Source organism: Grampus griseus (genome assembly GCF_964374135.1).
Source record: "Grampus griseus genome assembly, chromosome: 1".
Taxonomy (NCBI): Eukaryota; Metazoa; Chordata; class Mammalia; order Artiodactyla; family Delphinidae; genus Grampus; species Grampus griseus.
Genome location: NC_139017.1, coordinates 765,679 through 779,884, shown reverse-complemented (window position 1 = coordinate 779,884; position 14,206 = coordinate 765,679). Strand labels below are relative to the sequence as shown.

Below are 14,206 nucleotides of genomic sequence, written 5' to 3'. Positions count from 1 at the left end.
GTGAGGTGAAAAGCCACACGGAAACACACATCCAATTTCAGTCCCACAAGGTAAAGGCTGGGAAGCAGAACCAGGGAATCCAGAGGGAGCCCTTAGCGACACCAGGTTCACGGAGGACTTTCAGAATGAGTGCCCCCCCCCGGCCCCTAACTTTTTAAACTCATTTTTATTTAAGAAGAGAGTACACGTGGCAAGTGTGTCCTGGTAAATTTCCACAAGCTGAGTACACTTGGGCAACCAGCACCCAGGCCAAGAAACAGCATCGACCGCCTCTCCCGGTCTACCCCCCCCCCCCCGTCACCACACGCCCTGGGGCAGCCCCAGCCCTGGCTTCAGCAGCCCCGGCACCTTTCGCCTGTGTTTAGACCTCACGGGGATGGAGCACTGCTGTGTCTGCCCCTCCCCCTCGCCATGTTTGAAATCCTTCCATGCTACTCCCACTGCTGCCCGGTTCCTCACTGCGGGAGGACGCGGGCCGTGCGGACAGGCCCTCCGGTTTGGGGCTTTACAGGTGGGGCTGCCGCGAGCAGATCTGGATGGGTGTCTGGTGAGCACGGACACCCAGGGGTGGAATCTTGGGGTCACAGTGGATCCTAGAGGCAGCTCGGGGTTGCGAATGCGTTTCCTGGGGCGGGGCGGGGGGAGGTGTGGGAGGGGCCTGTGGTCCGTGCTCCCTGCATCACTGCCAGTGGCTCCTGTAACAGAGCACCACAAACCAGGTGGTTTAAAACGGCAGGAATGGCTCTTGTGGAATCCAGGCGTCCGCGGGGCCTCATGCACCACAGCCTCCTCTAGCTCCTGGGCTGCCCGCTCCCGGGCTCGTGGCCGCCTCACTCCAACCGGCACCAGTCACCTCTCACTGCCTGCTCTGCGTGCGTCTCTGTGTCTCTTCTGGGGGCACTTGTCACTGGATTCAGGGCCCACCCAGAAGCTCGTCCATTTTAAGATCTTTCAGTGAATTCACTGCAAAGACCCTTTCCAAGTCAGGTCAGGCGCACAGGTCCCGGGGATGAGGACATCTCTCTGAGGGCCACTGTTCGGCCCACTGCAGCATCTCTCGCTGCGGCCCTAAGCAGCCCAGCCCAGGCCCACCCTCTGCAAAACTCTCCGTCAAGCCGCTTTCTCAGGCCTACCCTGTCCCTCCTGGCCCTGCCCCAGGAAGCCCTCCCTGACTGTCCTGGTCCTCAGGCATATGGCATTCCTCCCACACTAACGTCCTGGGCTCTGTCCGGCTGTGCCTGTGGTCTGGAGGTGTCCTCAGACTGGCCTCCTGAGGGCAGGGTGTGCCGCCTCCCCTGTGTGCGCACAGGGACACACACCTCCCGTGCTGGGCTCGGCTCTGCACGTGGGTGCTAGGAGCACGACCTAAGCTGAGGCACCTTTCAGCAGTGTCTGGCCCAGGGCACCACGCCCAGTGGCGGCCCATCCCTGAGACCCTTCTCCCCTCAGACACCCCCCAAAGGGACCGGGCTATGTCCTGGTCCCAGGGCCTCTGTGGGAGTCCTGGTTACGCCCACAGCACAGGGAGGAGGGAGCCCAGGGGACCGGGAGGCACCCAGCCCTTTGCCTCTCCTTGGAGGAGGCCAGGAGACAGGAATGCCTTTGGCTGGGGACCCTGGCCAGAGATCAGAAGATCAAAGACGAGAAGATCGGGGCTGAGGTAGGTGGCACACTTCGGAGGCTGCGGAGAGAAGAAGCAGCTGGTGTCTCCTAAGGGCAGGGCTGACCCAGAAGGCCCTTCCTGCCCCCTCTCTGATGGAACCTTGCAGAGCTGCTTCTCCAGATGAAGGTCCTGGGGTGGATGCTGGTGAGGGCAGGATGCTGCATGCCTGGTGGGCAGGGCTGACCCCCTGCATAGCAATTCCCTGAAGAGGGGCTACTGAATAACATGTGTAGGTGCAGAAGCCAAGGCACAGAGCTGGTATCAAGCATCTGGGAAGCGGTCGGGCCAAGGTCAGACCCGGCAGTCTGGCCCCAGAGCCCACAGACTACTTCACCCGGGGAGAAGGTCAGTGCAACCGCAGCACGAGGAGGCAGGGCTGGACCTCAGGCAGGACTTCTCCCTGGGCGGGGATGCCAGTGGAGAAGTGCTTGTGCACGAACCAGACGGGTGGGGCTGGGGAAGAGGGCGGGTGGTCGGAGTGCCCGCCACAGGGGAGGACGAAGGTGGTGGGCATGTGACCAGCAGCGCAGAATGTGGCAGGAAACGCCCGGGACCGGGCATCGGGGCCTCAGGGGCCGATGGGAGGGACAGGTGAGGCTCCCGCAGGCAGGCGGGACCTCCCTGGGCGGAGAGAGCAGGGTGCGCCCGACCAGGTGAACCTGGAGGAGGGGGCGGGCTCCGGAAAGTCCCACCGGTCCTGGCAACGGTGGGGGGGGGAGCGGGCCACAGAGAACCTCCTCTCTCCCCCAATCCCCTCCTTTGTTCCCAAGCTGCCACCCCGCGGCCACGCCTTTCAGCCTCGGGCGGGCTGGGACCCAGCTGGGCTCAACAGAACCAGCCCCGCAGGGTTGGCTCTGCCACTTGCTGTGACTAGATGGGCAGTAACTTGATATTCCCAAGTCTCCCTTTCTTCATTTAAAAGGGAATAAAGAAGGCTTCACTCCCGGCCTGATAAAAGGATTAGACTAAATGAGGCCAAGGATGAGCTAGAGCCGACAGAAGGCACCCAAGCGGAGGGGGCCGGACCCAGCACGGTGGCCTCGCAGGGGCCTTGCTCTCCTGAGCCGCGTCTGTACAACGCGTCCGTCCCAGCAAAGGTGGCTCTTAGATGCTCTGAACGTCCAGCGTCCACTCTTTCCTGCTAGATTCAAGCTGAGAGTCGAGAGCACCATCTGACCGTGATGGGCGAGGCTGGGCGAGGGTGGCGGCTAGGCAAGGGCAGCTGCCCGGATGAGAAAGGGGCAAGGGGTCCTGAGGTGAGAGGAAGGCTTCCAGCTGGGTGGGGGGCGCCTCTGAATAGAGGGCCCGCTCCCGTTTTCCCCCCAGGCACACCCGCCTCTTTATCTGGTGAAATAAAGGCCGCAGGACAGAGCTTCCGCCAAACAAACAGGGCCAGGGCTGGCTGCGGGCAGCTCCACACACAAAGCGCACTCCCTCCCGCCCCAGGGCTGCCGCGGTCCTCTGGCCGTGGCCCCTGCTCCCTGCTCCTGGGCGCCCTGGGGAGCTCTGATCCCCTGGGACGTCCCCGCCCTCCTCTCTGAGGGGCTCCAGGCCCACGGGGAGGACAGAACTCCTGCCCTCGCACCTCCACACCCCGAGGCAGAGGAGCAGAGGTCAGGGCAGGGCTGGAAGGACGCCGGTGAGTGGAGGGCACTGAGCTTGCGGGACCGAGTCCCGGAGCAGTTGCTTTGGACCCTCGGCTCCAGGTTGATCCCAGCCAGGGCCGCCATGTGGGGACCAGCTCCGCCGGGAGATGACAGTCTCTGCGGAGCCCGCAGAGGACAGAGGTCAGTGGGCCCAGCCCTTGTCACCGCCCACTTTTGTCACTGTCCCACCTGACTGGGCTCGGAGGGCAGGGACCCCGCATTATTGGACCCGGCGGCTCAGCACCTGGCACAGTGCCTGTGTTCAGTAGGTGCCTAATAAATGCTGGTTGAATGACACACGGCTGGGCGGTGGCGTGAGAGGCCGGAGGGTGGAGGCATGCGAGCTGGGCCACGGTGAGCAGCAGCCCTGGCGGTGGGTTGGTCACCGCGTGCCGGATGCTGGCAAAGTGCTTTTACCGGGGAGGAGCCGCGGCAGAGGGACGCGAAGTCCCTTGCCCCGTGTCACACAGCTGGCAGGCGGCAGAGCCGGGAAGGAAAGGGTCCAGGCCAACTGCAGGGCCGTTCCGGGGGCCGCTGATAGGACACCAAAGACACGCCCGAGGACACGCACTTCGTAGCCACGTGGCCAGCGCAGCCGAGGAACCGAATTTTTACTCTGATTTACTTTCAGTGACTTGAAATGTGAACAGTCGGTGCGGGCAGTGAAGGTCTGGACCGTCTCCAGAGGAGAGGGGCGGAGCCAACCGTGCGGCTCCCAGAGCCTCTGGCCCGTTGTGCTCGTGGGCTGCACACAGCAGCCCTGACTGGGCCCAGGACCACCCTCCGGCCTCTCCGTGTGGGGGGCTCGGCTGGGCAGGCAGCAGGGACCCATGCAGGGGAAGCAGACACACAGGCAGCCTGTCCCATCTTCGCTCTGCGGTGTCTCGCCTGCTCTGGGCTTGGTGGAGGGCCGGCCCGCACAGCGTGGCTCGGAGGGTTAGGACCGACCACCGGGGCAGGGGAAACACCTCTGATCAGGGCGGGGGCTCTGGGACCACCCCAGCTTGGCCACTTTGCCTGTCAGAGCAGCGAAGTCCCCTTAGGCTGAGGCGGCCGGCTCCCCAACAAAGGGGTTCCCTTGCAGGGTTGAGGGTCGGGGCAGGCCCGGGACCCTCTGCGCCTCCGAGGCTGCCCTCCCTCCCCCCACCCGGGCACCCACACCCTCGACCTGGTGTTCCAGCTGGCACTTTCCCTTTCCCAAGAAGCAGAAGGTGGAAACAAGGGTTTGGCCTGAAGTTGGTGCCAAACCTCCGTCTCCCGAGTGCAGCATCCTTGAGTGGGAGGCGTCTCTCCTGGCCTTGGTCTCCTTTCACCGCCGTCAGCCTGAGGAGACAAATCCATAGATGAGGTATCACGACACCGTGAGCCACATTCCCTGTCTCCTGTGGTCTTACAGCCCAGGGCTAAAATGCCCTACCTTTCCCCTGTCACGGGACGTTTAGGAATGTCGCCTTCCCTTGCTCTGTGCCCCCCGCCCGCCTGAATGGCCGGGGCACCTGACGGCGCTCTGGGTTTCCCGTCTCTCCCTGGTTCCCTCTGACCTGCACAAGCCTGGTCTTGGCTTAGAAACCACGGGGACCCCAGTGACCCCCGAGTCAGGTGCCAGCCCTCCCCGTCGGCGTCTGTCTTCCCATCCCCCACGCCGCCTGCCTCCTCAAGCCCTCCGGCCCAGCCCCGCACAGGGTGGAGATGTCCTTACAAACAGGGGAGCCGAGACACGGCAGCACCAAGCAGTAGCCCTTCAATTGAAAACTACAGTGTTGTTCTCACACGGGTTTGGCAAGGCCTGTGAGCCTGAGGTTGGCTGTTGTGTGTGTGACGGTGGATGCTTTTGCCCTGGCTGGAGCCACTCCTTTGTTGGGAAATTTGTGACAATTGCAGAAATCTGAGAGAACTCTGTGTCGACCAGTTAGGAGCCTCCAAGGAGACAGCCAGTACCAGTCCCCCTGATGAGGAGTCAGCTGACGGAGGAAGACGCGCTGTCCAGGCGCTGGTTTCAGGAGACACAGTTCTAGCCCCCATTCCATCAGCTGGCGTGGGGCCTCGGGGCTGGGTCCCCCTCTGTGACTGTCTCTCCTCTTGCCTGAAGAAGCACAGAAGCCATTCAGGGGAGTCTGGAAGTGCAGGAGCTCTGGGTGGCAGAAGCTCCCAGCGCTGCGGAGCGGGCAGGGGTGCAGAAGCCCCAAGGTGCTCGGCCAGCCCCGTGTGCACGGCGAGCCCCCCGTCTTCGGCGCCTTCTGTTCCAGACCCGCCTGTGTCCCACGTACCCCTCTTTCTGCCCCCAAGGCCATCTCTCTCTACCCTCGCCCTTCTGAGTCCGGACGGACAGTTTAGAACCCAACGGGGAGAGCGGCGGCGGGAGCAGTTGGTGACCAGGGAGCAGGGTACAAATGTGGGGTTCGTCGCTCTGTGATAAACCCTCCCCAGGAACACTGCGAACTTGGGCCTGGGGCTGGCCCCACGCCGTCCGTGTCCCCCCAGCCCGGCACTCGGAGCCCACAGCCGCCCATCAGAAAGGAAACCAGCAATCTGGGGGTCTGGAAGGGTGACGTGGGTCTGACTGGACCAGGTCCCTGACCCCAGATCCGAGCCCTCTCTCCTGTCACCTGCCTCTTAGTGACACAGGAGGTCAGCCAGTGTCGTCTAGTGCCAGGGCTGCCAGCCACGGGCACAGAGGCCGGGCAAGGCTGTGGTCACTCACTCGGTATGTAGTGCAGCCCCTGTGTGCCAGGTACCCCCAGGCCTGGAGGCTGCAGAGGGCACTGAGATAAGTCCTTGCCTGGAGGGAGCTCCTGGCCACATGGGGCGTTGTGTCCTGATCATAATTCAGTTGGTGAGGGCATTAGTAAGAAGGCATGCTGAGCGAACCCCGAGTTTATTTTACTAACTCGTACAGTTTAATGACTCATGTAATTCTCACTCCAACCCCTGTGAGGCAAGTATATCGTGATCCCTATTTCACAGATGCGAAGACAGAGGCTGGGAGGTGTCACGCGTCAGGGCCAGGCCCACGGGCTCATCAGTGCTGTGCTGGGTGGTGATGGGGGCAGGGCAGCGCCAGGCACACAGCAGGAGCCCAGCTAATGCGCCCGCGGGAGCTTGAACAAAACCGCGTAGGACGCAGGACGCAGGACGCTGCTCAGCTCTGCCGGAGGCGGTGGGGGGGACGGGGCGCGGGGCGGGGCTGGGAGGGCCTCACAGACGCGGCCTTGGGGCACAGCCACGCCTGGGGACAGGGGCTCATCTCCCGGTCACTCTGGCCGCTCTTTACTTGGCTGCAGACATGGGCCCTGCTTCCTGGTGTCTCTTCCAACCGGTGGGGACAGTCCTCCCAGGCCCACCCAGCAGGACCCAGGGGCTTTGCCTTCTGCTGTTTCTCCCGCTTACAGGAAAAATGCAAACAGAACAAATCCCCCAGGGCCCTTGGGTGTCAGCCAGATGGCCCTGGGGGCGGGTCTCCTACTACCCCCCACCCCGTCCAGGTTTGGGTCCTGCAGCTCTCTGCCCCTCAGTTCCCCAGCATCTTCCTGGTCTCCACGGCGACGCCGCCTCTCCTGGCTTCCTTGGTGGTCCACTTGCTACACAGGGTCGAGCTCTGAGAACGCTTCCTGTGCTCGGGCTGCCAGCCTCGCTCATCGATCCTCTCTGTCTCCCTGCCCATGGCTGTGTCCGGCCCAGCACACAGAGCCCCTCTGCGTGCCCCAAGGGCTGCTGGGAAGAGGCCTCGGGGTGGGGCTGCAACCCAGCCTCTCGCCCCTGCAGTTGAGTTGAGAGATGCAGCGGGCAGTGCCCACCATGAAACATGGTGCCTTGCGTCCAGAAGTGTTCAGACTTAAAGCAAGCGCGCCCTTCCGAGTGGCCCTCTCTGTGTAACTGTGTAGGTCAGGCACCCACAAAGCCCGTCCCGAAGAGCACTTGTGTGCCTGTGCTTGTGTGCGCGCGTCCGTGTGCGTGCGTGCGCGCGCTCCGTGTACGTGCGTGCGTGCGCGTTGGCAGCGCTCACAGGGCGGCAGCGGTGGGGCAGCGTTTGAGGCCAGGCCTCGGTGTCCAGCTCACCCACAAGCTGGGCCCCACACAGCCCCCAGAGCAGCCCGCGCCCTCCCGGCCAGGGACGGAGCCTCGCTCGCCCAAGGTCACAGCCGAAAAGAGTTCCACCTGCGGGCGCGAGCCGGGTGAGTTTCTCCCAGAGAGCTTCTATCTTGATAACATGTGGATACTTGGAGAATGCTTGTGATTTTCATGAATACAACCCAAACTTGCACGTGTACAAACACACACACATGCCCTCCCGCGACACGCATGCATGTCGGGTGCCTCACTAGACAGGCGCTGCAGGGCCTCACGAGTCCTGACAGCCGCAGTGCTTACACGTTCGCACGGCCCGCGCCCCTCTCCCTGCCTTGGTCCGGGCGAGGACGGCTGGGCGCCCGGGGTGACCTCTCCCAGGACCGCCACCTTCACCGGACTCCCGGGTCAGAGCTCCCGAGGGCAGGTTCCTCCTGAGGCCCGCGTGCCGGCCCCCTGGTCCCCAAGGCCGGCGGCCGGGCCTGGAGCCGCCGCTGCGTCTCCCTCCGCGGCTCCGCGTCTTCCTCCGCCCCTCTTTCCTTGGTGCCAGCCCCAGCCTTTTCCTGCAGTGCCGACGGACCCCCCTCCTGCCCCTCACGGAGCCCTGCAGCTGGGCTGGGCGCTGTCCCGGGCGGGATGCGGGCGGGCGGGGTGCAGGCCCCCTCCTCCCCAAGGAGAACAATGAGGCTGCTCGTCGGGGGGGGGCGGGGGGGGCATGGAGCCACATCAGAGGCTCTGAGGTGCAGCCCCCGGGGCGACGGCTGAGTGACGGGGTCTGAGTCACATGCCCGCGAGCGCCTGTGGAGACACGTCCAGAGATGCTCGGGGTACGTGTTCAGAGGTACCTGCTTTTGCGGATCCTCACGCCTTCCTGCCGGGCCGATTGTGCCCGGGCCCGGGGCCGGGCAGGAGGGTCTGCGGCCTGAGCTCCCGTGGCCTCACCGTCCCCTCCCGCCACCGTCCAGCGTGCTTGCGGCTCTGCGGCCGCCAGCCAAGCAGCCACAGCTCGCCCGACCCTCCTTCTGGACGGGCAGGCCGGGGATGGCCCGGCCCGGGACGGCCCCTCGGTCCTCCTGTGGAGCCGGACGGGAGCCTGCCGGTTCCTCGGCTCTACCTGCCCCCGCTGGCTTCCTTCCTCAGAGCATGTAGCGTCCAGAGGCCAGGCTTCACTGGAGGTAAAACACCGGAGCCTAAACAGCCTTTTCATAGGTTGGAGCTGGGCCCCGAACCCCTGACCCCCACCCTATCTCCAGCACACACGTCCCACGCGTTTCTTGTGGAAAATGGAGACCCTGGGGTTTGCAGGGAACGTGCTCCCCTGGGGAGGAGGGAGCTGCAGGAAGCACCGCGGGTGGTGCCCGGCCACACGGTGGGCCGGTCTGGGTCCACCCTGTGCCCTCAGGCTGGGGGGAGTTGGCAGAGGTGAGAAGCAGCTGTTGGAGTCTGAGACAGGAGGGATCCCAAGTGTATGAGACGCACACGTGCAGCCCGAGCGTCACTGCTCCCCGGCACATACTGGGAGGAAAACGCTGGGGCAGGGCAGGACCAGCAGGCTAAGGTCACGCCTTCTGCCTGCCCCAGGCCTGCTGGGCTGGGACGCTTGCCCACAGGTCACCGAGGGACAGGACTGATGTGTGTGCCCTGTTAGGCAGTCTGTAAGCCCTGGCTCATTTAATCCTTACGAGGGCCCTAGGAGTTTGGTGGTGTTCAACCATTTTTATGGATGAAGAAACCAAGGGTCATAGTGATTAAGAAAGAGCCCGAGGTCTGGCAGGTAAACCAAGGAGAGAGTTGGCCTCAGCGCTCTTTTCCTCTTTGCTTTCTTTCTTTCTTTCTTTTTTTCCCCCTTGAAAATAGATTTAATCTTACTCAAATTAGAAATGTTCAGCATTTTCCTCTTTGCTTTCTTGAGTGTAAAGTGGAGGTAACATTGGAATCCACCTTGGGGTTGTTGTGAGAATTAACTGGGATTAGAGTAAGTCCCCTCCACACGAACGAGTTCAGTTCCGAGAGCGCGTCTGTAAATCCTATTTGTCTGTAAGTCCAACAAAGTTAGTCTAGGTACCCGACTTACACACTGGCTATAGAGTACTGTACTGTAGTAGGTTTATAACACGTTACACACAAACAATACATAAAAACCAAACACACAAAATAAAGAAGACATTTTTAATCTTACAGTATAGTACCTTGAAAAGGACAATATTACAGTACAACAGCTGGTATACAGAGGCTGGCATCGAGGGAACAGGCAGGAACAGTTACTGACTGGAGGAGGGAGAGGAGGTGGGAGATGGTAGAGCTGAAGCAACATCAGCAACAGGAGACGGAGGGCAAGCTGCCATTTCACTCACGCCTGACGTTGGTGGCACAGGTGCTGGCTCCTTGCTGGATTCAATTCTTTCCACCCTCTTGAAAAAACGATCCAGTGATGTCTGGGTAGTAGCTCTTTTTTTCTCATCACAGATGACAAGGTAGCACTGGATTGCATTCTGAACGGCTGCTGCCACCTTTGGGTACCATTCTAGGTTCAGGTCCTGTGCCTCATAAACTAACAGTGCCTCCTCGAATAAAGAAAACCCCCTGCCATTTTCTGCGTCGTGAATCTCTCCAGTTCCTCAGTTACTTCTTCTTCCTCCTGTCCCTCTTCATCCTTTCTCTGGGCCTCCAATTCCATCATGTCTTCATTAGTAAGCTCCTCATGTTGCACAGCAAGGAGTTCAGTGAAGTCGTCCTCTTGCAGATCTAGCTCCAGCTTCTCGCTGAGGGTCACTACGTTGCTGAAGACCTCTTCGGACTTCTGATCTACCTTCTCAAATCCACAAAAATCATGAACAAACTGTGGGCAAGGGTTCTTCCAAACCCCATTCATGGTGACCGCCATACCGTCACACCATGCAAAGTCAATGTTTTTATGGTCTTGTAGATGTTATAGTCCTTCCAAAGTTGTCCCTAGGTTGTTCCTGATTTGTCAGTTACCTTTACTGCCTGACAGAAAGTGTGACGTAAATAATATTTCTTGCGAGTCGCTCTAACTCCCTGGTCCATAGGTTGGATGAGCGACGTAGTATTCGGTGGCAGATGCACTACTTTGACGTTGGGATGAAAGTCATCCATGGATGGGCAGTGGCCCAGAGCATTGTCGAGCAGCAAAAGAATGTTTTGTTGGGACGTGCTTCTCCAAGCAGTATTTCTCTACATCTGGGATAAACTGGTGGAAAAATCAGTCCTGGGAAATGGCCTGTGTAATCCAGGATTTGGGGTTATGCTTCCACGCAACAGGAAGAGAGCCCTTGGCTTTGTGTTTAAGGGCTCTCGGGTTCTCTGAGTGATAAACTAAGAGGCTTCAGCTTCAGTTCACCGGAAGCGTTGCCACCAAACAACAGTTAGCCTGTCCTTTGCTGCTCTACAGCCCGGCATCAACGTTTCCTCCTTACTGATGTAACTTCGGTCCGGCATCCTCTTCCAGTACAGTTGTGTCTCATCCACATTAAAATCCTGGCTGGGTAAATACACACCATCATCAATAATTTCTCAAAGTGTTTCATGCAGTTCCCGGACAGCTACCCTATCTGCACTTGCTGCCTCTCCACTTACTTCTACGTTGTGAAGGTTGGCTCTAGCCTTGAACCGATGAAACCAGCCATGGCTGGCATTAAAAGGTTTGCCCTCTGATTCTTTGCCGTGTTTCTTCTTCAGGTCTTCATGAAGGCTTTTAGCTTTCTCTTGAATCAGCATTAAGCTGAGCAGGATTCAGCGCTGACGTTGATCCTGCATCTGCACACTGAGAAGTTTCTCCCTCTCCTCCATCACTTTTCCATGCTTCTTCAGTATTTTGTCAACATCGTCGGCACAGCAGACTCCACATGTTCCACGATCTTGTCCTTGTTCTTTAGATTCGTGATAACGATAGAATGAGTCATGTTACGAGAATGAGCGATGTCTAACATCTTTTTGCCTCGCTCCACTCTCTCAGTTACTTTCACTTCTGTTTCCATCATTATTGCTTGCCGCTTCTTAGCAGTCCCAGCTACATCACCGCTGCTTTTATGCTTGCTTTCAGACATCCTGGGCTTGAAATAAAGGTACTGTACTACTGTACTCTATACAGTACTGCAAAGTACACAAAAGCGCAACCACTTATAAAGGATGCACACACGTGACAATGTACGCCAGACGCGTGAACTAACTTATGTGACTGGACATGCGAACGCACGTTCACATCTTTGAAGGTTCGTGTGTAGCGGACTTACTGTATTTGGATAAAGGTTAGCCTGTGCCTGACACAAAGTGGGCCTCCAGTAAACGCCGGCTGTTACACAGTCACAGTATTGTGATTCCTTTGTGTGCAGGGTATCTTGGAGGGCAGTGACACAGAAACCACCCTCAGCGTCTCTCAGATAATGTGGGAAGGCGAGACTGGGCTAAGGTGGGACTCCTCAGGGCTGTACCAGGGGCCGGCCCTCTGGTTGGAGAAAAGTAGGAGGAGCCTGGTGGGGTTCTGGGAGAGACAACAGGAGAGAGACTGCAGGCCTCAGAGGGCTGTGGAATCCCGCGGGCTCAGGGACTGAGTACAAGGCAACCCCTGGTGAGTCTGGGGCTGATTCCAGGAGCCCGCGGGATGGCGGTGGTCTCGGGTAGAACGTCCGTGAGGGATCCTGCGTGCTGATTGGCCCTGTCCTGCTCTGACATCCTCTGAAGTTTTCTCTGGCCTGTCCCCGACAGGGCCGGCTTCCTCTGTGGCCCTCGTCACAGCCCGTCCCGTGGAGGGAGGGGGGAGGAGGGAGGCACAGGGGGAGCCACGGGGAGCACGGCCCGGGGAGGACGCAGCTCACAGCCTGCCCGCTGCCTTCTCTCCCGCAGAGACCTGAGCATGAACAACCTCACGGAGCTCCGGCCTGGCCTCTTCCTCAACCTGTGCTTCCTGGAGGAGTTGTGAGTAGATGGGGGGAGGGGGGGTGGGGGGCTGGAGGCGGGCACTGTGACCTCTGACACAGGGAACCGGGGGTCCCCAGGGGGACGGGTGGAGCCAGTGGAAATGGCCTTGGGGAGCTGTTCTGAGCGGGGTCAGCCCCACCTGCCCAGGTGTGGGCCCGAGGGGGGCGGTGGGGACAGAGGAGCTCGCACATCCAGCCTCTCCCCAGCTGAAGCCGACCGGCTTTCTGTCAACGCTGCTTCTCTCCCTGGGGTCGTCCTTGACCTGCCCTTGCCCCCTGTGTCCGGCCGCCAGCCGCTCCCCAGGTCCTGGTGGTTCTTCCTCTGAAGGTCCCCCGTACCTATCCCTGCTGCTGCTGCTGCCCTGATGTCCCCTCCCCTGAGCCGGCCGCAGCCCCTAAGGACAGATCACCTACCTCCTCTCTGACACACTCTGCCCACCTCAGGGTGCCTCTCACCAGCTCCACGGCCTTCTCCGGCTCCCCACGATCCAAAGGAGCTGCTTCGAGGACCCTCCCTTACCTGGCCCAAGCCCCCCCGGCCAGCTTTGCTCCAGGGAGGCCTGTCCCGCTGCCCATCCCTGGAGCCCTCCTGCATCTGAGCAGGTTGCCCCTCCAGCCCGGCAGGCCCACCATCTCTCTCTCCATTCCGTCAGGGCCAACACAAGGCCCACTTCCTTCAGGAAGTCCTCCCTGGTTGATCCTTCCCCACGGCCTGGAGCCCTGCAGGCTGGCCTCACGTGAGAGAGTCATCTCCTTGGCCAGAGTGCCCGCTGTCCCCTGCAGGCAGCCAGGACACCTGCTCCCAGCCCTGCCCCCCTCCTCACCCGACCCCCAGCCTGCTGGTTCTTGTCTGGGCGTCACCACTGATCCCGGGGCTCTACCAGCTTTGCTTAAACTCTCAGACTGGGGGCTCCTGGCCCTGACCCACTCCTGCACAGCCCTCCTCACCCTGGCCCTAGGCACGGCCCCCCAAGGGTGCACTCGGTCTGCCCGGAGCAGACGAGAGGGCGCCTGGTGTGGGCACCTGGGCTCGCCACGTCAGCGAGTGGGCAGGGTGGGTGGGGACGCCTTCCAAGGAGGAATTTGAAGGCTGTTCTCAAAGGAAGGGACAGAGTGAGAGGCAGCAGAGGGGCCGTCAAGGTGGCGGGGCCCAGCTTGGTGGGAATGAAAAGCAGGGCAAAGGCCTAGGAGCCGGGCTGGCGATCCGGGCACAGCCTGAGCCCTGTGGGCTGCCGGCCCTCCATGCCCCACTCCCTGAGGGGCTGGGCCTGTTTTAGAGGCAAGACGCCCACCTAGGGTACCCAAGCTAGTTACCCCAAAGGTCACGATGCCTTTCCATGTGTTTTTTTTTTTTAACAACACATGTCAAATAACAAGACTCAGTGTGTGTGTGTGTGTGTGTGTGTGTGTGTGTGTGTTTATTGGCCGTACCATGCTGCATGAGGGATCTTAGTTCCCCGACCAGGGATCGAACCTGCGGCCCCTGCAGTGGAAGCACAGAGTACTAATCACCTGACTGCCAGGCAAGTCCCCTAGTAGAGATATATTTTTTAAAATAGCTTCTGAGCTGTGTCAGCACGATTTCCGCATCGGCAGTTGGCAGGCCTCTCAGTGAGAACTGATGCGCCCAGTGATGCCTGAGAGCCTCTGCTCCGCCCTCAGCAGACCCTGCCCCGCCCTCAGCAGACTCTGCCCCGCCCTCAGCAGACTCTGCCCCGCCCTCAGCAGACTGCTCCGCCAGGCTGAGCACTGAGGACGCCCGTCAGCGTCAGCGTATTCCTTCCTGTTCGCTCCTTTCAGAGTTGAGGGTCACGCATGACAAACGTGGAAGCGCTTAATTAGACCGCAGGGTTAGACTAATTGCAACACCCTGTTCCCTGCCCCCTGGACTAGTG

At 60.5% G+C, this 14,206-nt stretch overlaps 1 protein-coding gene across 1 annotated transcript in view; it reads left to right on the top strand.

Moving 5' to 3' along the window:
* LGR6 (leucine rich repeat containing G protein-coupled receptor 6) overlaps positions 1 to 14,206 on the top strand; it is a gene marked incomplete at both ends in the record, with an annotated part of 100,266 nt that overhangs the window by 11,345 nt on the left and 74,715 nt on the right. The window contains one exon of the mRNA XM_082647204.1: positions 12,238 to 12,309. Coding sequence (XP_082503330.1) covers positions 12,238 to 12,309 — 72 coding nt within the window. The remainder of the gene's footprint in view (positions 1 to 12,237; positions 12,310 to 14,206) is intronic.